This window comes from Gobio gobio (genome assembly GCF_949357685.1).
Source record: "Gobio gobio genome assembly, chromosome: 7".
In the NCBI taxonomy this organism is placed as follows: domain Eukaryota; kingdom Metazoa; phylum Chordata; class Actinopteri; order Cypriniformes; family Gobionidae; genus Gobio; species Gobio gobio.
Window position 1 is genome coordinate 15,632,128 of NC_137103.1, and position 25,532 is coordinate 15,657,659.

General features: G+C 37.5%; 1 protein-coding gene across 4 annotated transcripts in view; it reads left to right on the forward strand.

Moving 5' to 3' along the window:
* mylka (myosin, light chain kinase a) overlaps positions 1-25,532 on the forward strand; it is a 133,093-nt gene that overhangs the window by 71,457 nt on the left and 36,104 nt on the right. For all 4 annotated transcript variants that reach the window (XM_079822474.1, XM_079822475.1, XM_079822477.1 and 1 more), the window contains 8 exons: positions 4,618-4,770; positions 11,486-11,623; positions 14,737-14,934; positions 15,071-15,317; positions 17,908-17,991; positions 18,333-19,120; positions 20,043-20,159; positions 21,972-22,034. In XM_079822474.1, coding sequence (XP_079678600.1) covers positions 4,618-4,770; positions 11,486-11,623; positions 14,737-14,934; positions 15,071-15,317; positions 17,908-17,991; positions 18,333-19,120; positions 20,043-20,159; positions 21,972-22,034 — 1,788 coding nt within the window. The remainder of the gene's footprint in view (positions 1-4,617; positions 4,771-11,485; positions 11,624-14,736; positions 14,935-15,070; positions 15,318-17,907; positions 17,992-18,332; positions 19,121-20,042; positions 20,160-21,971; positions 22,035-25,532) is intronic.

The window sequence follows — 25,532 nt, forward strand, 5'->3', positions numbered from 1 at the left end:
TTTATTATTGTCTGTTGTCTTAAAATAATAGCACACGTCTACTCAATAAGCTGTGCAGTATCATTCATGTCTGTAACCCAAATATGTCAACGTATAAGTCAAAGTCATCTTTGTCAATTTTAGCACATCACATGGCAATGGGTAAAAACAGTTTCTTAGTCACTGGGACTAAAAGATAACCATAAAAACCAACAATAAATATTATAGTACCACAAAGTACACTGAATGAAAAAGGAGTTAGTAAAGTAGGTAAGTCTACTACGTTTATACAGCTAAGTATACACTCACCTAAACGATTATTAGGAACACCTGTTCAATTTCTCATTAATGCAATTTTCTAATCAACCAATCACATGGCAGTTGCTTCAATGCATTTAGGGGTGTGGTCCTGGTCAAGACAATCTCCTGAACTCCAAACTGAATGTCAGAATGGGAAAGAAAGGATATTTAAGCAATTTTGAGTGTGGCATGGTTGTTGGTGCCAGACGGGCCGGTCTGAGTATTTCACAATCTGCTCGGTTACTGGGATTTTCACGCACAACCATTTCTAGGGTTTACAAAGAATGGTGTGAAAAGGGAAAAACATCCAGTATGCGGCAGTCCTGTGGGCGAAAATGCCTTGTTGATGCTAGAAGTCAGAGGAGAATGGGCCGACTGATTCAAGCTGATAGAAGAGCAACTTTGACTGAAATAACCACTCGTTACAACCGAGGTATGCAGCAAAGCATTTGTTAAGCCACAACACGCACAACCTTGAGGCTGATGGGCTACAACAGCAGAAGACCCCACCGGGTACCACTCATCTCCACTACAAATAGGAAAAAGAGGCTACAATTTGCACAAGCTCACCAAAATTGGACAGTTGAAGACTGGAAAAATGTTGCCTGGTCTGATGAGTCTCGATTTCTGTTGAGACATTCAGATGGTAGAGTCAGAGTTTGGCGTAAACAGAATGAGAACATGGATCCATCATGCCTTGTTACCACTGTGCAGGCTGGTGGTGGTGGTGTAATGGTGTGGGGGATGTTTTCTTGGCACACTTTAGGCCCCTTAGTGCCAATTGGGCATCGTTTAAATGCCACGTCCTACCTGAGCATTGTTTCTGACCATGTCCATCCCTTTATGACCACAATGTCCTGATGGCTACTTCCAGCAGGATAATGCACCGTCACAAAGCTCGAATAATTTCAAATTGGTTTCTTGAACATGACAATGAGTTCACTGTACTAAAATGGCCCCCACAGTCACCAGATCTCAACCCAATAGAGCATCTTTGGGATGGGGTGGAACGGGAGCTTCGTGCCCTGGATGTGCATCCCACAAATCTCCATCAACTGCAAGATGCTATCCTATGAATATGGGCCAACATTTCTAAAGAATGCTTTCAGCACCTTGAATCAATGCCACGTAGAATTAAGGCAGTTCTGAAGGCGAAAGGGGGTCAAACACAGTATTAGTATGGTGTTCCTAATAATCCTTTAGGTGAGTGTAGCTAAGTACTATATAAAGCTATTGTTATTACTAAGTGAATATAATAAATAGGGGAGAGCGGGGTTAGTTGTAACACACATGGTTTAACACTTTCCACACATGCCAGGATGACGAAACTTTGTGTATTTACTAGTTGCCATATCAACATTATTTAGAGAAAACATTGCGCCAAAATTAAAAAATATTTGAAAGATATCACTGAACATTATTTAACCAATTTTTAAACTAATTTTAGCATGTCTTACACGTTATTGTTCTTCACTGCTCGTCCACACCAGAGGACAATATCGTTCTGTTTATTTCATGCGTGTTCTTGTCTGTCACTTTATATGTTCGAGCTTATTACAGCAGGATGGATTCTGATTGGCTGATGTTTTTGTCGTTCATCAGCTGGATAAAATAGTTCTGAAAGTGATTCAAACAAATTAGTTTTTCTGTGCCGTTACTGTTATAACTGTGGTGTGAACTCTGTTCTTTTAATATTGAGAATGAGAGAGAATTATATCTTTATCTTTATAGTTGTATTCATTGGTGTGAACGGACCTGCAATTGTAAGTTTATGGGGTTTATGGTCACAGTCCATTTAAGCAATAGTACTAGTGATGCTTGCCTTAGCAAATACTACTAATAATGATATTAATTTTAGCATGCACAGGAATGATAATGTCCAATGGGCTTCCTTTCAATAATATAAAATTCACTTTCAAACTGTAGTGTATTTCCATAATCAATTTTTCTATAGTGACTCTTCGATCATTGCTGAAGGGCCCTTTGTTGAAACAGTTTTAATTCCATATAAACTGTAGATTCTCTGTGTTGTCCTTTGGTGAACGGGATTTCACCAAGTACAACATGTTCCTGGAACAACATTGCAATCAACCAATCAGATTTGAGGGACACGTTTACAGTTTATGTCAACAAGAATTAGACTATAAGACTGATGGTAGTGTTCTTAATACAGACTTGCTGAAAGTCTCTTGAGTTTGACTCTGGGTTTCCCCGAGAAACTGAGCCGCAGCAGGAGCCTTTGAGCAAATATGAAACCTTACAACCATATAAAGGCAAAACATGCATCACTCACCCTGAAATATTACACACAGATGGACATGGTAAGTCAGACATCTGAGAGAGAGAGAGAGAGAGAGAGAGAGAGCGAGAGAGTGAGAGAGAGCGCGTACTGCATTTATACAGGCTGATTTTACAATCCCTGGAAAAAGTAAGAGTTGTACAAAAAGGAAGAACAGTCAGAAAAAGAAGAGGCTTTTCCTCATGATTTTGAGAGGAATGCTCTTTGAATCCTGGTGGTCTCTGGGACATTTAGCAATAAAGCCATGTATAAGCATTTAACAATGAGACTTTTATTGCAAACAAAGAGTCAAGTATGAGTAGTATGGTCATATGCTATTCTGTACATTTCCCATTTAACAGATACATTCACACAGCAACCCCTTCAGTGCCACTGTGTGAATTTTTTTGGTAACACTACACAATACGGGTGCACTAATATGCATTAATTCATGCTTAACTAATGCACAGATAATCATGAGTTAATTTATGACTCATGAAGAACTAAACCATTTATTAATGATCACTGCATCAGCAACTAATGAAGATTCTATATGATTAATAGATTAAATAATATATTAATTGCTATTAATTAAATGTGTCATTGTGTATTAATTCCATAATAACATTATTTTAACTAATAATGTAAATGCATACAGTAATTACCAAAATGGTCAAAGCTATGTACTTCAACTTCCAGTTGTCTGCTTTAATTAATCATTAGCTAATGATTTCATTATGTTATGTTCATTATGTTATGACTTTACTTGTTGAGGCACATGACTGTTTCTTATTCTAATCAACTTATTCTAAATTAATTCAAAATCCATAACCACAATGACATATTACTTAACAATTATTTAATAGTCATGTGCCTCAACAAGTAAAGTAATATGTCATTGTGGTTATGGATTTTGAATTAATTTAGAATAAATTAACAGTCATGTGCCTCAACAAGTAAAGTCATAACATAATGATACCTTGGCAAATCATTAGCTAATGATTAATTAAAGCAGACAACTTGAAGTTGAAATGCATGGCTTCGACCCATTGTGGTAATTAACACATTAATTTACACTTTTAGTTAATATAATATGTTATTAGGGAATTAACACATTAAAACACATTTAACTAATAAAACATCATATATTACTTAATCTATAAATCCTATAGAATCTTCATTTGTTACTGATGCACTAGGTGAGTCATACATTAACTTGTGATTATCTGTGCATTAGGTAAAGGGGTAGTTCACCCAAAAATGAAAATTCTGTCATCATTTACTCACCCTCAAGTTGTTTCAAACCTGTATGAGTTTCTTTGTTCTGCTGAGTACAAAAGAAGATATTTTGAAGAATGTTTGTAACCAAGCAGATAGAGCAACCATTGACTACCACAGTAGGGGAAAAAATACTATGGTAGTCAATGGTTGCTTTGTTACAAACATTCTTTTAAATATCTTATTTTGTGTTCAGCAGAACAAAGAAACTAAAACAGGTTTGGAACAAGTTGAGGGTGAGTAAATGATGACAGAATTTCCATTTTTGGGTGAACTATCCCTTTAAGCATGAATTAATGCATATTAATGTACCCGCATTGTAAAGTGTTACCAATTTTTTTTTAAAGCTTTTACTAAATGTGACTACATACACAGTTTGTCAGGTACATTTAAACATCATCACACCTCACATGAAAACTCATCTACTTGCTAGTGCGCTTTTAAAGCATCATTGTGTTTATAATTGCGCTCTTGCAAACCATTTTAAATCAAACTTTCAGGAAAACACTTCTGGGTTGGCCTAGAAAAATAGCATCACTGTCATCAATGCACCACTCTATTTTCTTATTACGACCACTTCAAGATAACTTTGTCAGTATTTCGGCTGGACTTTTATCTGTCTTCATAAGCCCACCTTCCATCTCCACTTTTATATAATGGATTAAGAATAATTTTGATTCCTTTCTCAGTGGAATGTGTAACATTTAAGAAGTTCTCAGCACTTAAACTTATGATCAATAACTGATACAGTCTCTTTCTTTTTTCTTTCTCTATCTTTTCAGATAAGCCCATTCCATATTCCCACACTGTGTTTGAGAATAGTAAGGCTCAGCTGAAAGTTCAGGCAGCTGTTTTGGAGGATGCAGGCGTGTATTCATGTGTAGCAGTGAATGATCATGGCAAAGCTGTGTGTACAGCTCATGTGCTGGTTAAAGGTAAGCCACACATCCCTTTCTTCTATTATTATTTGCCAGTACATTCAGAATGCGTCAAGATTTAAAAGTAACATTAAGGTTTTTATGTTCAGGTTGGATGTATTGGATGCTGAAGTCATACTTAAAGGGTTAGTTCACCCAAAAATGAAAATTCTGTCATTAATTACTTACCCTCATGTCGTTCGACACCCGTCAGACCTCCGTTCATCTTCAGAACAGAAATGAAGATATAGAAATCTGATGGCTCTGAAAGGCCTCCATTGACACAATGGCACGGTTCACTCTCAAGACCCTTAAAAGACGTCGTTACAAAACTTGAAGCTTCGAAGCGTTATGAATCAGCGAGTCGAATCAGCGGTTTGAATCGGCAAATTTCAGCAGTTTGGCGGTTTGACACGCAATCCGAATCATCATTCGGCTCATTGATTCATAACGCTTCGAAGCTTCATGATGCCGTGTTTTGAAATCGTCATCACTATGTAAGTCGTTATTTAGGGGTTTTTTTGCGCACAAAAACTATTGTCGCCGATTCATAAAGTTATTTTAGAACCACTGTAGTGAGATGGACTTTGTAACGACGTCTTTAGTACCTTTTAAGGGTCTTGAGAGTGAACCATGCATTGTGTCAATGGAGGCCTTTCAGAGCCATCAGATTTCAACTAAAATATCTTCATTTCTGTTCCGAAGATGAACGGAGGTCTTACGGGTGTCGAACGACATGAGGGTAAGTAATTAATGACAGAATTTTCATTTTTGGGTGAACTAACCCTTTAAAAATGTCTGAATGTCATTTCTTTAGACTGTAAAATATAAAAAAAAGTAAATAACTCAAACTCAATCTCAAACTCGGCTTTCAACCTAAACATTTAACAAAAAGTAGTGTTTGAAATTTTCATTGATAAAAGAATATTAAATTCAAACAGTATTGTGATATTTTGTGGTTGTCAAATGTTTATGGATCACGTTGTTAGTGTGATTCTCTTCACCTGTGGTCACTCTGCTTGGACAGAACTTAGGCCCCGTCCACACAGAGATGCGTTTAGCTGTATACATAAAAGTGTTGTACCGTATCAGCATTTCGTCCACACGGATCCGACGTTTTGGGAGCTTGAAACCGATATTTTTTGGAAACCGGGTCCCAGAGTGGATAAATCTGAAACTGACACCCTTTGCGTTTTCGTGTGTACAGCCAATCCGTGTATTTTGTGAAACGGTGATGTCATCACACCACGTCCCGCACGGTAAAGACGAGAAGGGATACTACTACGGCCACTGGGCATGCGCACATCAATATTGCATCATTTAATTACTGTATTTGCATTATTGTAAGGGTAGGTTTACGGTTTGGGTAGGTGTAGGCGTTAATAAACCACCATCTGGTATGTAGCAAATTTATTCATTTATTCAGTTATTGAACTGAATTGGGGTTTTCATTTAATTGTCAAATTTCTTGAATAGGCCTACATTTCTTGCCCCCGACTCTGCTAGTCAACTCTGAGGGCGTTTAAGTCATAAAAATGAAAATACTCTTGTGAGTTTTAGTTCTCTCATATACACTGTAGGAGGAGTTTGCTATGTGCTCTGTTGATAAGTGAATATCGTGGATGTTTTTTTTTAAAGTTATTTTAAGGTCCTCGGGATTAGAGAAACATCTGCTCTTTTGCAGTCTGTGAGGCTGGCTAATGGCGGAGGTTCCATGTTCAAGTGGGTTAAAAATGTAAAATACCAGTCTTTTCCCACACAGACACACACACACACACACACACACACACACACACACACACACACACACACACACACACACACACACACACACACACACACACACACACACACACACACACACACACACACACACACACACACACACACACACACACACACACACACACACACACACACACACACACAAACACACACGCACGCTGCAGTGGCTGGATCTGATCTGAGTCTCAGAGGACAACTTGAAGGGAAATTACCCTCTGAAATCTGTTCTGACTTTTTCTCTTTGTAATCAGACAATATACATGCGTTTTAATATTCAATGCATTCAAAAAACATGTATAAATATAGACTTTGATGCTTTGATCATTTAATATGAATATATACCTAAGAGTGAATTAAATAAATTCCCAGTAGCACCTTATTTTTTACTGTCCTCATTTACATACTATTTAGTAAAGTCAATTTTTTTTGTATTGTGCTCTTCATTATACTCAAAAAATTAAGTTGAACCAACTAATTTTGGACTTCATTTTAATGGTTAAATAAAATTTTAATAAACAAAAAGAATGTCTAATTAATTGAAATCATGAAATGTATGCAATTGATAAAAAATTACATGTTTAGGGCCCTATGAAATATGTTTTTTTCCCCCCTCAAATTCTGTTACATTTTTACCGTTTTAATATTTCTGGGAGGTTTAATTAAATTGTAATAATCAAAAGCATGTCTAATTAATTACATTCATAAAAACAAAATTTTTAACAAATAATAAAAAATAATTTCTATGAATTTTTTTTGTTTTGTGAAATGTTTTGTGCATTATAAAATAAAGACAGAAAACATTCATTTAATTTATATATGTAATTTCATCTACAGTGAGCTATACTGTTCAAATTAAAACAATGAAGACAAATTGAATTGCATTTTTTGTATTGTGCTCTTCAATATACATTGTTTCAAAGCAGCTTTACAGAAAGTCATGATGTTAACATTTATAATATCTTAATGCCTTATAAGCGTTTAGCAGATTAGAGGGTGATTAATAGTTTAAATTTTGCGATGATATAAGCAATCAAAAAAGTTGATATATATATGCTAATATACGGTGACGCATTGCTGCCACATACATATTCTTTTTTCCACTCAATGATGTCGTAATAACGAGATATGTCGTTTTAACAACATCTTTTCTCGTAATGACGAGATCTTATGTCGTTTAAACAACATTTTTTTCTTGTTAAAACGTCATATATTTTCTCCAAATAAGGACATGTGTTTTACAGTGGTGTGTACAAAATATGCCTGTATCCACATTAGAGAATTAATATAGCCCATGCCTTTGTCACACTTCCATGTCTGAAAAGCAGAAGCAAGCTCAGCGTAAAATAGGCTCTTCCGCTGCTTGTTTCAGTGGCAGTGTCCATTGATGTAGCCTGCAGTTCATAACAGCCACGGGTAACAGGTGCCATGGACAGCTCATGTTCGCATCAGTGGCATAACTTTAACCTTGAAATTACGGACCCCAGTGCACAAATATCATAACTATCTATAATAGGCCTACTAATATATTGTATGTAATACTGTAATACATATATTCTAGAAATGTATTAAAAAGAAAGACGCTTTCAGCCTCACTCAAAGGCCGCGGAAACTGGGTTTGTTACGCATGTCAATCCATTCCTGGCGTTCTTATTTTGCTTCTTATGTATTAAATATACAGGCAATTAGTTTATGAAACCTTGATCAAAATTAAAATACAATTTATAGAAAACGAAATTCACTTTAAAGAAATGATTTCTGCAAAACAACACTCAATAAAAATCATGTCTGACCCCACTCCATGTCTCCAGACATATTGCGCGTCTTATAGCCTATCTTACTCATGCTGACGAAAGCGCCCGCAAATTCTTTAATATTTTTCATTTTTGTATTTTTCACTTCGTTGTTTTGGCTCTGAATTTCGTTTGTTGGAAATATGCACTGAATTTAGAAATTAAATTTGAAATTTAAAAACTTTGCGTTTAATAAACAAAATACATTTTTGAAGCGTTTGGAGTGGAGTAGGCTATATACATGCAAAACGTAGCCTATTTAGATTCATAGTTAGGCTATATGTTTAAATATTAGCCTATTATATTATTGTTTTAATTTCATATGTTGATGATGAAAAGTAAGCATGAGTAAGATAGGCTATAAGACACGCAATATGTCTGGAGACATGGAGTGGGGTCAGACATGATTTTTATTGAGCTACAGTTATGAGTTATATAAGCTACAGTTATGAGTTATATAAGCTACACTGTGTGATATTTTCCCCCATGTAGTGGTGAACTTGTATATGACCATCCAGTGAATTTTAGTTTCTGTTCCTCTCAATTCCGATTTCGTTTTAACTCCTACGGTGGCCGATTTAGTCCAAGATTAACATGGCTTCCAGTTCGACCTTGTCCACATTCGACACGGTGCCATCGAGTGTTAAAACGCGAAAGGCGAAGCTTGAATTTACGGGTGTGTCCCTCTTTGGCTAATGTACTTTCAAGATGGAGGGGCAACATGGCGACCCGCATTCGAACCCTTCACCCGTATGTATTTTCAATGCCATATTATAAACTTACGAGAATACTTTATTACTTGAAAGAAGTAAATATACATTAATGAGCACATATATTTTTGAAAGAACTAAGTGTTTTTAGCAAAGAATAAACTAAAAAAGTTACACAGTGTAGCTTTAAAGTGAATTTCGTTTTCTATAAATTGTATTTTAATTTTGATCAAGGTTTCATAAACGAATTACCTGTATATTTAATACATAAGAAGCAAAATAAGAACGCTGGGAATGGATTGATGTGCATAACGAACCCACTGGCCTGTTTCCACGGCCTTTGAGTAAGGCTGAAAGCGTCTTTCTTTTTAATACATTTCTTGAATGTCTTAACTACAGTAGGCCTATAGATAGTTATGATATTTGTGGCTGAACTGGGGTCCGTCATTACGCTAATCACGAGCGGTCCATGGCACCTGCTACCCATGGCTGTTAAGAACTGTAGGCTACATCAATACATTACAACAATTTCTTGCTATGGGCACTGCACTCTAAAAAAAAAAAAGGTTTTAAATGGCACCAAAAATGGTTATTGGCTCGTAATCATAGGGGAACCTTTTTTAGTGCTATATAGCACCAATTTTGGTGCTTCTTTGGTGCTTCAGTGGTTCTTCAGCGGTTCTTCAGAGGTTCTTCACCGGTTCTTTGACTAAGGTGCTGTATAGCACCTCTGAAGAACCTGAAGAACCACTGAAGCACCAAAATTGGTGCTAAATAGCACTAAAAAAGGTTCCCCTGTGATTACGAGCCAAGAACCATTTTTGGTGCCATATAGAACCTTTTTTTTTTAGAGTGTGCCACTGATACAGGCAGCGGAAGAACCTGTTTTACAGAGCTTGCTTCTGCTTTTCAAACAAGTGTGACAAAGGCATGGGCTAAATAAATTCTCTAATGTGGATACAGACATATATACACACATCACTATACAACACATGCCCTTATTAGGAGAAAATATATGTCGTTTTAACAAGAAAAATATGTAGTTTTAACAACACGATCTCGTTATTACGAGAAAATTGTCGTTTTTTACGACATAAGATCTCGTTATTACGACATAATTGAGTGGAAAAAATATGTATGTGGCAGAAATGCGTCACCGTAATAATAGTTGACACGTGATGATGGTTAACACTTTTGACTGGGATCGTTGAGTGGTGGTGCTGAGAGAGCCTGGCAAACCTGTGACAGTAACCTTATAACTTGTGTGCCAGGTTGTGAAAGTTGTGCAAGCAATTCAAAGCTAAAATAACCTATAGAGGTACACATTTTTTATAAACATTGTTGTTTATTGATTAGTAATATTATCAATAGGATTTTATTTGTTCTTAAAGTAAACTGTAATTCACTTTTTGGTTTTAGTGAGAGACAGAAACACTGAATGTGAAATAAGTGAATTCACAGCAACACATCCCACACACACTGATACTTTGAAATGACAATGCACACAATCATATATTTATCAAATCAACCAGCAAGTACACACAAACATACCCAAAAGAACACACAGACATACACGGATCAAATTTGGATCTGGTTCAGTTTTCTGCATTTTTTCGCATCAGTAGCAAGCATTTTGAGAGGTGTTTTGACAATTTGATTTTTAGGATGACATACGAAAAAAACGCATGCAGAAATTTCGGACTCCGTGTGCATGGTAAGAGATATGTACCTCCAAAAATTGAACTCAAAGGAAGCAAATACAGGGAAAGTCTGCCCCTGAGGGACACCACATACTTAGAATTATGAATACCCAGAATGATGTGTCTTCACTTTCACAGTAATATTCAGGAGCAGATTAAGGGGTGCACCAGAGGACAAGTAGCTACATATGTATAAAACAGCTGTATTCCCGATTGACCTTACGATACAGCATCTCTACAGGCTCCTACAGTCTGCAACATCCATTAACTTTCAGATGCATCATCTAATAGTTCTAACATGTTTGACACAGGATGTCACCCAACTTTTCTCTTGTAGAATAATCATGTGACTGATTCTGGTGCAGTACTGAAGAGCAGTGCAGGACACTGTTAGCAGCACAGATGCTCCTGTGTGTGGACTACTGAAGATAATTGATGGCAAATACAAATAGAAAGTGGACTAGAAAATCTGAATAAGAATAATGGTCATGTCTCTTAAATACACCAGATGTATTAATTGTAGAATACTTCACATTTGTCTTTGTATTACAGTTTATTAAGGGACAGATTAATGAAAAAAAGTAAAATTCTGCCATCATCTAGTCACCTTTATCTTGTTCCAAACCTGTATTGTATGATTTTCGTTCTTCCATGAAACACAATAGGGAATGCAGCTTTTGTCCATATAGTGTTTGTCTGCATGTTTTTGAGGTAAATTTAGCATTATGTAATCTGTGTTGTTCTCCAGCTAAGCCAACTGTTAAGAGGGCTGCTGCTCATCCCGTGACTGATGTGAGGAGACCGTCTGCCCCGGTGTTCCTCAAAGGTCTGCAGGATCTCAGAGTCATGGACGGCAGTCAGGTGACCATGACTGTGGAAGTGACAGGTATGAAACAACCTCCAGTTTTTCAATCTAAGAGAAGCCCTGATTTATTTATTTATGTATTTATATAATGTGTTTATAATGGTCAGAAATTACTTTTTTCATTAAGGTGTAATATTTGCCTGCTGAGTAATTTTTATAAAAGACATTTTATTTACTTAATGCACAGAATATTACATATCATTACACAATAAATCAATCAATCGAACAATCAGTCAGTCAGTCAGTCAATCAGTCAATCAATCGTTTGCACCAATCCTTTTGAGTTATGGCAACTTAATGAAATTGTTCAATAAAAAGTTAGTTACACTGAGTTAGAGCTACTTCAGCATAAAGCATTTTTTTAGTCGGTTACTCAAAAAAATTAAGTTGAACCAACTAATTTCGGACTTCATTTTAATGGTTAAATTAAACTTTAGTAAACAAAAAGCATGTCTAATTAATTGAAATCATGAAATTAATTTGTTATAAAATTACATGTTTAGGGCCCTATAAATAAGTTTTCCCCCCCTCAAATTCAGTTAAATTTTTACCGTTTTAATATTTCTGGGAGGTTTAATTAAATTGTAATAATCAAAAGCATGTCTAATTAATTACATACATTTAACAAATAATAAAAAATAATAATTTATATGAATTTTTTTTGTTTTGTGAAATGTTTTGTGTATTATAAAATAAAGACAGAAAACATTAATTGAATGTATATATGTAATTTCATCTACAATGAGCTATATTGTTCAAATTAAAACAATGAAGACAAATTGTGAAAAAAAATTATAATTTATTATTATTAAAGGTGTCATGAACTGGCTTTTTTATACTGTTGTCTGAGGTCAACTTATGACGTTTGCGTGATTTTTACATTCAAAAACATCATAAATAATAATTAATAGGCTATTTTCTACCCTGGTTTTGATGGGCGGCTGCCCTGAAGACTTGGAAGTAAACGCCCACGGCTAGGATTGGATAAGATTTGCATATTTAATAAGCTTCGGCTCCCCCGTGAGTACACAAGGAATTGTTTTGAAAGCGTGTGGAGAAATGGCAACCGAAATGATTCGTCCCACAGGGCTTGCAAAATATCTTTATCAAACAAACACAATGATTTATCGCTCATCCACCCGCGATTGATTGGAATGTTATTTTTTTTATTACTTGGCCCGCCCGATCGGTGTATATAAGCGCGAACCGTGCAACACACACACACACACGCCAAGTACATTGCAGACTGCATGATCAAAACTTCCGCAATTGTATTTTACCTTCGAATATCAAGTTTTGGTAGCCCGTCTGAAAAACACATAGCCCCAGGACGTTGGGCTTTGCGAGCCCTAGCCCATACATGTCCAAGTCTGATCCCGAATCGCAATGAACCAACAAAACCACAAATAATGGATTATCCAGCCTTTGACAGCGTGCTAATGTTCAGTTCACATAATCAATAGATATCAAACGATCTGTAACAATGCAATGCTATCACATACTGTATAAAAAACATTTTTACTCACATTAGTGTGTTGCTTCATTCATTCATTCATTCATGTAATCTCATCCTGTCTGCAAATCCAGTCTCTTGTTTACAAACGAATCCGGTGAAATGAAGGAACAGACGCGCAATGTCTTCCCCACGTGAGCTGGATGTTCATTAAAAATAAAGTTCACCCATGCATTCATAATATTGGAATCCGAATGAAGCTTATGCGTTGTGTTAAGAAATTCTATCCGGTTTAGCTCCATGTAGGCCTGTGTTATGTTAGTGGCACGAGTCGGTGGATGGGGCTACAGAATCAGGCATTGTTCTTCTTCTGTTGAGGCGGTGTTTCACTACACTCTGACGTCACTTCCAGACACATTCTGAGATCGATCGTTTGCTGGGCCTGGTGTCAATAAAAGCTTTTCTTTGACTAACAAGGAAGTTTTCAGCTCTGGCTTACGGAAAATGAAAAATTGTGATTTTCTAGACCCATATGGCTGGGAACTATTCTCTCATTCCTGCGCAATAATCAAGGAACTTTGCTGCCATACCATTGGCGCAGCAGCGCAATGATATTACGCAGGGTCTGAAAATAGTTCCCTTATTACTACGCAGGAATGAGAGTATAGTTCCTAGCCATATCAGTCTAGAAAATCGCAACTTTTCACTTTCTGTCGGTCTTAGTACATGATCTAACTATACACATCAGAACATGTAAATAGGAAAATGTTGGCATTATTTTGTCACTTATTGAGCAGTAGGCTAGCTGGAGCCGTTTACCTCCAGTCTTTGTGCTAAGCTAGGCTAGCGGTGGGGTCAGACAGAGTTATGGCACACCCAGAGATGAGAATGGTATGTATGGACTATGGCTAACTCTGGGAGATATGGTGAATAAGCTAAAGTCCCCAAAATTCTGCGTGTTCCTTTAAGCTGATGAACAATATTACTTCAACAGAACTTATTAAAATAATGTTTTCATCTCAAAAGGTTTAATTAAATTGTTAAATTAGCATTTTAAACTTGTAATCATGCATTGATTTAAGTTGTGGTAAAAGATCCCTTTATTTTCTTTTTAAAGTGTAGTATTCTAACTACATATTTAAAAACAGATTGTGATGCCACTTCTGACCTTTTCATTTAATTGATACATATCATTTACTAATATAGAGGCTTGTAAAATCTGAATAGTACCAACATTTCCCAAATCTACACCCTATTTCTCAATAGATTGTGTGTTTTGCTGTGTTTAGTTGTAATGATTGGAATTTCCTTTGTACTCCCTTAAGAGTGTGTTTGTGCAGATGATTTAACTCTGGTGATTATATAATGGTGAGCACTTCCTGTGTAACGGACAACATCTGAGGAGTCTCTGACTGTGTATTAGCATGAACATGTGACCTCAACAACACTGAAGTCATAGGAAAACAAAAAATGAAACCATGTTTTTATTTTGTTCTTTATTAATGTGACTCAACAAAGTGTGTGCAGTGTGGCTTGAGAGACATTGTACTTAACTCTCTCTGATGCTCTTGTATGCTCTGCTGTTGATTTATTCTTTATTTTGTCTCACTGACCTCCATTCATCTTCTCCGTAACCCAAATTTGCTTAATCATTTGCATGTGTGATGTGTTTTGTATGTAGGAAATCCTGCCCCTGAGGTGGTCTGGCTGCATAATGGAAAAGAGATCCAAGAGTCAGAGGATTTCCACTTTGAGAAGAAGGGCTGTCAGTATACTCTCTTCATACAGGAAGTGTTTCCTGAGGACACAGGCACATACACCTGTGAGGTGTGGAATGAAGCTGGAGACGCTCGGACTGAAGCCTCACTGACTGTACAAGGTACAAATCATACAAAGTACAAACTGCATAACAACATAGTGTGATCTGCAAATAGATACTGTCAGAGCCTTTTATAATAATATAATAGTTAAATATGAATGTGGATCTCCAATGGATTTTGGTTTGTTGCTCACAGAGCCTCAAGATGGCGTTCAGCCCTGGTTCATCACTAAAACCAAGTCCTCTACCGCCTCCCTGGGTCAACACGCTCTGCTCTCTTGTGCCATCGCGGGTGATCCCTTCCCAGAATTCCTCTGGATGAAGGATGGGCAGGTAATATCTGGGGGTGCTGACTTTGAGATCCTACAGAAGGAAGATGTTGTCTCACTGCTCATCAGGAAAGTGAAGACACATCATGCTGGGAACTATGAGATTCATCTCAAGTAAGAGTTTTTACCCTTGATTCAAAAAGATTTACTAAACCAGTCTTTATAGTTTACTTTAACTTTATTTATGGTTAGATATTTATATTTAGTAATGTTGACTCACTTGAGATCATTGCTAAATAAAACTGTGCATGCTTGCGGTACTCAAGATGCTTTTTTAATTTTTTAATTAAAAAAAATGAAAATACTGTCATCATTTACTCACCCTCAAGTTGTTCCAAACATGTATAAATCCCTTTGGGTAACACTTTATAATAACGTTCAGTTATAAGTCACTTATAAGTTATTAGTTAATGATGAACTAATCATTTACACAACATGACTATACATTCAAAAATGATTAATAAGTGATATGCTAACATTTTATGAATGTTTTGTTAATTTAGTTATAATTAATGTATAAATTATTATTAGTTAATACATTCATAAAAGATTAATAAGTGCTTTGCTATACCGTCTATATCCGTATATATAAGTGATGAATAGTTTACACTTTAGATTAGGGGATGCAGAAAGTGTTGTAAATGACTTTTATACACATACACACAATGTAAAAATCCAGCAGCCATATCACCCTGTAGCCCAAGACTGGTTTCCCACTGAAGTTAAGCAGGGCTGAGCCTGGTCAGTACCTGGATGGGAGACCTCCTGGGAAAACTGGGTTGCTGCTGGAAGAGGTGTTAGTGAGGCCAGCAGGGGGTGCTCAACCTGTGGTCTGTGTGGGTCCTAATACCTCAGTATAGTGATGGGGATACTATACTGTAACAAGCATCATCCTTTGGATGAGACGTTAAATCGAGGTCCTGACTCTCTGTGGTCATTAAAAATCCCATGGCACTTCTCGTAAAAGAGTCCTGGACAAATTCCCTCCATTGCCCCTTACCAATCATGGCCTCCTAATAATCCCATCCATTGACTTGGCTCTATTACCCTCTCTCCTCTCCACCAATAGCTGGTGTGTGGTGAGTGCACTGGGGCCGTTGTACTGTGGCTGCCGTCGCATCACTCAAGTGGATGCTGCACACTGGTGGTGGTTGAGGAGAGACTCCTGACATAGTTGTAAAGCGCTTTGGGTGTACAGTAGTACATATGAAACCGCTATAAAAATACCCCCAAAAAGAAATAGATTATACTTTAGATTAGGGGATGCAGAAAGTGTTGTAAACGACTTGTATACACATACGCGCAATGTAAAAATGGAAAGAAAGATCTACAAATGATATGTAACAAATTTACAAGTGATATGTGACACATTAAATGGTTTAGACTTTACATTAGGGGATGCAGAAAGTGTTGTAAATTACTTAATTAATTCTTAATTAATTTACGCAATGTAAAAAAGGTACGACAGATCTAGAAAATTGTATGTAACACATTTACACGTGATGAATGGTTTACACTTTAGATTAGGGGATGCAGAAAGCTCTGTAAAGGATTTATTCATGCATTTACACATCATCTATAACAGGTGTTGAACACTTTGTAGTGCTTACTCCAGTGCAAGTGCTGACTGGTGAGGGAATAGACTACTGTGTTGGAGTCTTTAACCGCTGTGCTGCTGATGTGATCTTCAGTGGAAGGTGGAACTGGTTCACATTATCACAGATCAAAGCATTTATTAAACCCACTGGGAGCCCCTGACTGTAAGCCATGCATAAATGTTCATCCCCTTGAAAACAAATACATTATTCTTCTTAAAAAATGCTGTTTTAACACCCTGCATGTTTGTGCTTTTGAACACAGACCAGCTTATACTGATCCTGTACTAATGGTCTGTTTATAATTTGTCCAAGATTAACCATTGTTTATTGAGATGATACTACAGTTCAATGATTTATAAGTGATAAATAGTGTATCAACTAATAACTCATCAAACATCTACTATTGATCCGTTTGATTTATTTCATGATTTACACATTTTTTTAAAGATAACTTGCAGCACATTTGTATATCATTAGCATACCACTTATTAATAAGTTATAATTATATAGTCATGTTTTGTAAATTATTAGTTCATCATTAACTAATAGCTTATAAGTGACTTATAACTGAACGTTATTATAAAGTGTTGCCTGTTTGGAACAACTTGACCATGACACAATTTTTGGCCGGACTAGGATGTAAACATGTTTTAAGGATTATAGAGTTCATTTTTCTTCAAGGTGAATGATATGGATGTTATTTTTGGTGACCCCCCCCCCCCTCACTAATAGTTTCACGTGAGAAGATGTGAAAATGACATTTTACCCATAAAAAAAATAAAAAAAATTGCATTGTCATTATTTTTTATCAAATGTTCTCTTCAAATTGTAATGACCATAAAATATTGTAGGTAACAAAAATAATGAAATAATATAACTATGAAAATATTAATATTATTTTAAATATAACCATTTAAATTCTGAAGTATTGATGCATCACGGTAGTATTGTCATTTTGTTACATGAGATCCACACTTTTAAGTTCATGCATGGCGACATTCTGTGTTATCAGGAAATGTTGTTTTATTGGTTCCTCGTTTACTTTTTCAATTCTGCATTTGACAATAAATGATCTTCAGCGTTCATAAATCTTCTGTTGCTCTCAGGAATAAAGTAGGAGAGTGCAGGTCAGTGGCCACTCTGCACGTCAGCGAGGACCCCATGTTGTCTGGTGATGATTCTCATAAGCAGTACGTTCTCCTTCTATTCTTGCTCTCTTCTGCCCCGAAGCTATATTTACAGCCCTTGCCCCTTAACCCCTGCACTAAATCCACAGAATATCTCTATATAACCAAATGCTCTGTTTATGCTTCCTCACTCAGCTGTGCTGTTGTCTAAAGAGGAGTGTGGGTTAGTTTAGGGGCCTCATTCTGGTCTCATTTCCCTATAAGGCTTCTGAAGTCATCTCTGATGCAACTCTGTCGTGTTGAACTAACTCTCCCCTTGATTAAGCTGCTCTCCAGTGTGGGCTGAGCTAGCTGGGGCTTTAAACATCTCTGTATTTTTTTTCACTCTACTCTTCCTGTGGCAGCCGAGGGGTGGAGAGGACTGCACCAGGCAGGGGAGGACATCCAGAGACTCCCAGCCCTGCAACGTTGCGCTCTGATCCACTCTGGGAACATAACAGTCGGACAGATCAGGAAGAAGAGGAGGGGTGTGCCACCCTTGGACTTCTCAAACGGCGTGTAGAGACAAAGGAGCATCGAGAAGACCAAATCCGACAACAGGAGGCCGAACAGATTGACTTCCGAACTGTGCTCGGCCGCAAGGTCAACACTAAGAGCGTCTCCGAGGAAGACCTGAAGGAGATCACGGCCGAGCAGATGGACTTCAGGGGGAACCTCCAACGGCAGATCAAGCCCAAGACGCAGACGGAAGAGGAACGTAAAGTCAACACTCCACAGCAGGTGGACTTCAGAGCAGTGCTGGGAAAGAAAGGAACCCAAGGCCCGAAGCCTGGTCCTGGATCCTTAGTGAAAACACAACCTAACAAAAATGAAGCGGTTGACTTCAGATCAGTGTTAGGCAACAAGAAAAAACAACCAAGCCAGGACAGGAATGGAGAAAGCCAAGGTGATAAAGACACCAGAGAAAAGGAAAATGATGTGAATTGTGTGGATGCAGAGACAAAAGAGAAAACAAAGGCAGTTGGGAAAAAAGAGCCCACTTTTACACAGAAACTGAGTGACGTGACGGTATTGGACGGGGAACGTTTGCATCTACAGTGCCAACTTTCATCTGAGTCTCCTGCTAAAGTGACATGGACGCTTGATGGAAAACTCATCAAACCATCCAAATTCATCATTATTGCTAACGAGGGTCAGTGTTGCATTTACAATTTAAAATTACCCAAGTAAGAGGACTAATTTGTTGCAATCTATCATGGATAATGTTTGGCATTGTGGCGTTTATCAGGTGCTCTATTAGGTTATATGGATGTGCACGTTTCAAGCATCCGCAGACCAGAGGTAATCACAGTGTGATATTAATTTTATACAACAGTTCTCTAAACAAAAAGTTAATATTGAGTACCTGACATTACAGTTCCAAATAAGTAGTTCCAAATGAAGCCAATGCTGGACAAACTTTGTGTTCTGCCGAGAAACACAATGGTTGGCTGAAACACCACAAACATAGACGAGCACTCTTAGAACGCCACTTATCCAATCAGACAAGAGGACCGGAAGTAACTGTTACATAATTGTCATTAAACAGTGGTAACATGACACTCGGCAGGAGTGTGATTGGATGAAGTTTATTTAAGCTGTTTCATGATACATTAGGTCCATCAGTAATGATATTCAAGAGAGAAAAGTTAACCCTAACCCTAACCCTGTATCACTGTGGCTTGGCCACCTGTGTCCTTTTAAAAGGGTATATATGTTACACAAAGACTTCATCTGGCTAAAGTATATCAATGTAGTGACAACTACAAGTTAACCTGTGTATTTCAAGAATATATGATTGAATATGCATGTGTGGTTTGCAGGAATATTTCGGGTAAAATGCATGTTTAGAAGTACCAAATGCATCTGTCATTGCAAATTTACTCCATAGATATCAATTATAGACCACAACTATTTTTATGGTCAAGGGACAAGTCCAAATGATTTCTGTGGTAATTGACAGCATGCAGCAGATATTGTCAGTATAGGTTAATTTTCCTGTAAGAGAAAGTTCTTCTTCAACCCTCTGAGCATAACTGTTTATTGTGTGTGTATATGTGTGTGTGTGTGAGCAGGTGGTCAGTGCTCTCTATCCATTGATAAAGCTCTACCTGAGGATGAAGGGCAATATGTGTGCAGGGCAGAGACCAATGAGGGAAAGGCAGAATGTACCTGTATGCTCCTAGTGGATGGTGAGTATATCTTAGTACACACCAGTACAATAAAGCTGTTTGCAGCATGCTTTTCATGTATCTACTCTAAAAAACTAAAAAATCTCTCTGAAAGATGAGATGAGGTGTAGTGCAAGAGTGTAGTTATTTTCGATATTTTGTGTATTTTTTTACAATTCAATGTTTTGAATTGTTCAACACAAACAATTACTTCCCTCTCGACTAGAGAACTATGTCAAAACACTGGGTTCTTTGAGAATATTATGGTTTGAGTCTGTCTGTTTTGGGCTGGGCAGTATGTCTCCCTCCCTAGAGTCTCTGCAGCTTCCGGTGATTACTGACCAGATCAGGCTGCATTGCATCCCTTGCATGTCCTCAGATCTCCTCGTTTCGCTTTGTAGGATTTCTTTACAGCTGATTCTAAATCTCTATGACCTACATAACACGTTTTGACTATCATCTCTGGATCTCTTTTTGACTTTACAGGTCATGTACCAATGCCTGTCTCTAGATTTCTGTGTCCTGCTTTGCTGGACATGTGTCTGCAGTCTAGATCCCTCTGTCCTGATCTCTCTTTTATGGTTTCCAGGACATGTCTTTACAACCATTTATGGATCTCTCTTTTCCACTTGTTTAGCTGTCTTTGGATATATTTATCCTACTTAACAAGACATGTCAATAAAGCCATTTCTAGACCTTTATGTCAAGTTTTAAAAGACATATCCTGTCATCCATCTCTAGATCCCTGTCTTGCTTTAAAGGAAATCTTCCCACAACCATCTCTAGATCCATTTGTCCAGAATAACATTCTAACAGTGATCTTTTGTTTCTGCTTTGCTTTACAGGACATGTCTCAAGAGTCATCTCTAGATTTCTCTGTTCTAACTAATGGACATGACCCTACAGCTCTTTATACTCACTGTTTTGCTTTCCGGGACATGTCCTTACAGCTGTTTATAATAATTTTGCCCCGCTTTTCAAGGCTTGACTCTACAGTCGTCTCTGTTCTGCTTAACAGGACATGTCAAATACCTTATGTAATCCGTGTCCAACTTATAATATCCTTTCCCTTTCATCCACTGTAGATTCATTTGTACTGTTTCTGACATCCATCTATAGATCTCTCTGACATATCCTTGCAGTCGTCTCTTGATCTCGCCATCCCAACTAAAGGACATGTCCCTACAGCTATCTCTTTCTCTATGTTCTGGCTTCCATCTGTACAGCAGTTCATAGATCTCTCTGTCGCACTTTAAAGGATGGGTTCCTTAAAACATACCCAGAATCCTGATTTACTGGGCATGTCCCTAAAGCTTTTCTAGATCTCTGTGTCCGGATTTACAGGACATGTCCTTACAGCCATCTCTAGATGTCTCTTTCTCTTATTTTACAGAACATGTCATTACAGCTGACTATAGACATCACTTTTCTGCTTAACGGTGACAAAAGAGAAATACCTGCACCTGGAAAAAATATCATTTTAAATGGTGGCATGTTAGTATAGTTTAAGTGCTTTAATGTTATCATTTACTTGCATTAACATCTAACACAGCTTCTCTTAAAGTGGCCTCTGCTATTTTTACTACAAAATTCTTCTACTTTTTAACTTCAGGTTTGCTTTTTGACCTTTGCCTTGGTCTTGGCAATAAGTTGCACTAATAGAATGCCAATAAACTCTCAAAATAATTAATTAGCTTAGATATTTTAGGAACTTTTTTGGGCCGGAGTTGAAGAAGGGGCATAATATGCTGATTTCAAGAGGGTCACATGAATTTGATTCTAATTTTGTTCTCTGTAATTATTTCTGTATTCTCTCTGTCCGTCTGTGATCAGATCCCAGTGTCTCCACAACAGCTGATAAGCGGAGCAGGAAGCCCTCTACCCCGACCACAGAGAGTGAGTTTCCAAAATATGTACTTCCTTTTTTATATCCCAATATGGAGTGGCGTGGGAGATGTGAACCTTTCCCACTGCAGTGCGCGCACACGCGCACACAAAAACACACACATACTCACACACATACTTTTAGGTTGCTTTTGTGGACAATATCACTTGGGATATATCACTTTCTAAGAGAGAAAGAAAGAAAGGTCACTGATCTAAAAGCTAACAGGAAGCACTCCATTTGATTTCTGATAAGGATAAATGGAGCGAATTATGCAATTTTCTGCAAAGTTGTTCAATTGTTAGAGATTATGTTTAGTAGGTTGCTACTTTTTTTCTGTAAATATATCTAGCTTAAAATCAGATAAAAAATACAAACAAACTAGGGCTGGACCAGAATATTTTAATTCGATGGGTTGGTATTCGATTTTCAATTTTGGGATTCGAATATTCGGTTGTTGTTTTTTTCTCGCGCACACCTGGCATCCCCCTAGAAACGGTTCTCATTCTCACCTGCATATGTTTACACTATAAAATCTGCCGAAATACAATACTCTAATTTTGCTTTTTTTATGATTATTTTATAGCCTAGCAGTTTTAAATAGAATGGAGAGTTGAATAGGAACCCAACCTCGTTAAACTTAATAAATATATTTGCTTCTTAGTGTTCCCTGCAACGGAGTATTCTCTGTATAGAGTGCACAACTGCATGAGCTTATATGGAAGAAGTGCATGCCTGAGCTCGCATTTTGGGTTAAGCTGCGTTGGTTTGACATTGTGAAAAATAGAATAATAGAATCAAAACGTATTAGCCTTTTTACCCGTTAGGGATGTGACGGTGAGAAAATGTTCCCTCACCGTCACATTGCAGTACTTGTGCACTGAGCGGCTGTGAACGAATGCAGCAGTGCGCAGTTTACTTTCGGTTTTCCAATTTGGGGACGGGGTTACTTAAATTGTGGGTTCATTAGCCGTTTATTCTTAATGAAAAACACAACAACAAAACAGTACAATGACAAACTCACTTAAAGGGGCGGCAGTGACTCAGTGGTTCATGTAGGTTGTCTACTAACCGGAAGGTTCCACCTGACCAAGTGTCGAGGTGTCCATGAGCAAGACACCTAACCCCAGCTGCTCCCGATGAGCTGGATGACACCTTGCTTGGCTGACACCACCGTCGGTGTATGAATGGGTGAATGTGAGACAACATGTAAAGCGCTTTGGATGGCCATGGGTCTGTTGAAAGTGCTATATAATTGCAGTCCATTTACCATTTAAATAGGCGCTTTTACATTTAGCTTTGAAACCAAATCTTTTGCGATCATCTTGTCATTCAGCTCCTCACTCTCGTGATGAATGAAATCTGACTCTTGTTCGGCTCACGCAGCACATTCAGTTTTTAATTGTAGTTAATCTGTTCTCTAACTGACTAAATTATTTTTACTACTATAATATATCAAAACTGGGACGTAAGAGACCTGTGTGTTGTATCACTATGCCATTCTCGCAGCATATAAGCCCTGCCTGCATGAGGTGTGCTACTTCTCGAGATTCCTGCCTTTATTAGAGAGAAGGATATGTTCAGCCCTTTCCCTCCGAAGCTTCGAATATTCGATGTTGATTACTACTGAAGCTTCGAAGCTCAAAAAATGGTATTCGGACCAGCCCTAAAACAAACAAAGACATCCATCTGCATGTAGCCTAGTTCATACATCCCTGTTGAAAAAAATAGACCTTAGCTGGTCATAAGCTGGTTTAAGCTGGTCAAGAGCTAGTCTTAAGAAACTAGCTCCAGCTCAGGACCAGTTCAAACCAGCTGCCATGCTTCAAAACATACCTAACAAGCATATGCAGATTTTTTTTTTCAACAGGAATATCTGCAGATTTAGAGAAAGATGAAACCTGTAGTTTTCCACTCTATATCTGGATATATTTGCAAAATAACGTTTTAAGCTATTATTGTTAAAGTTTTAGTCTTTGCACTATTTCTATTGTTGCCATATGGTCCTTAGTTTTGCATCGTCCAGAAGTTGTAGTATCGTATGAGATGGTATAGAGGAGCAAAACGCAGGACAAACACTAGAGGAGATCCATGTTCACCGGTGAACCAGCTGTTCACTTCTCACACTCTTCATCAGATGAGTTGTTTGACAAGGCTGCTGGATAGCTGACTTTGACTGATTTTAAATGTTAAACAAACTCAGTGAGCAAGAAGGAGAATGAGGGGTGAACAAAAGTGTGTTTTAGAGATATAAAGAGAGAATAAAAGGAGATTTCTGACAGTGGAGCAAGAGAGATCATGACTTTTACTGCATGACTGCTTGGCAAAACCCACTTGGATTTCCATGTATGGACTCAGTCAAGACTCTCTCTCACTCTCCGGACCACGAGGAGTGTTGTATGAGTTTTCTAACATCAATGTTTTTAACATGCCTGACATTCTTCAGAATGTTTTGTGAAGCTTTTGTATACTTGTGTGTCTACTTTTCGCCTACTCTTTTAGCAGACTGTTATGTTTTCCACAGTATGCTGTATCTTTCGAAATGGCTGAAACTGAGACTGTTGATGTGTGCACTCATCTCTTAACAGAAATGTCCCATTTGTCTTTATTTATTCTCAAAAGAAAGGAGAAGTGACACAAGTAAGGTATATTTGCAAAAGTTTTCTCAAAGGTTACAGGAAAATTTTGCTGAGAAAAAGGAAATCACCCTTCCATGACATTTTCTGTGATTTAACGTGCATGTTAAAGTGTTGAATGATGCTTGTACGGTCGTGCAAGCCATATGAAAGAGCCTTTAGAGTTTTGTGTTATAACATGCGCTATTAAGTCAAAGTCTATCCAAATTATTTGTGAGCATGTTTGGTTGGCACATTTGAGTTAGTGTTAATGCACCTGCTATCTAGTGTTTCAAAATCAGTCGCTTACGATGTTTCATTTGGGGTCTATGCTGCATTATGAAATTGTTGCCTGTGTATGAATGAACAATGAAGTTCACTAGATTTGGAACACCGCTATGATGAGCCCTAATTTCCCAGCTTTAATATGAACTCTGTCACAGAGTTAAACATTAGTCAAGTTTCATGCTTTGTTTCAGAGGGACAGTGGATTTTACTTATTTATAGGGAAACTATATTCAAAAATAAGAACTGAATTTAGAATTTATGCTTATATAGGCTAGGGCCCTATATTAACGATCTGAGCGCATGGTTTGACTTTGAAGTGCATGGCACAGGTGCACTTAAGGCGGTCCGAATCCACTTTTGCTAGTTTAACAATGGAAAGAAACGGTCGGCGTGCCAGGCGCATGGTCCAAAAGGATTGTACCTGGTCTCTTAATGAGTCATGGATGTATTTTGGGCGTAACGTGCAATAAACCAATCAAAGTCTCATCTCCCATTCCCTTTAAAAGCCAGTTGTGCTTGCACCATGATGGATTCGCTATTTACATGGTGTAATTTGGCGAGCAGAAAGACTGAATGCTTTTCCAGAGAGGAATCCTTTTATTTTTA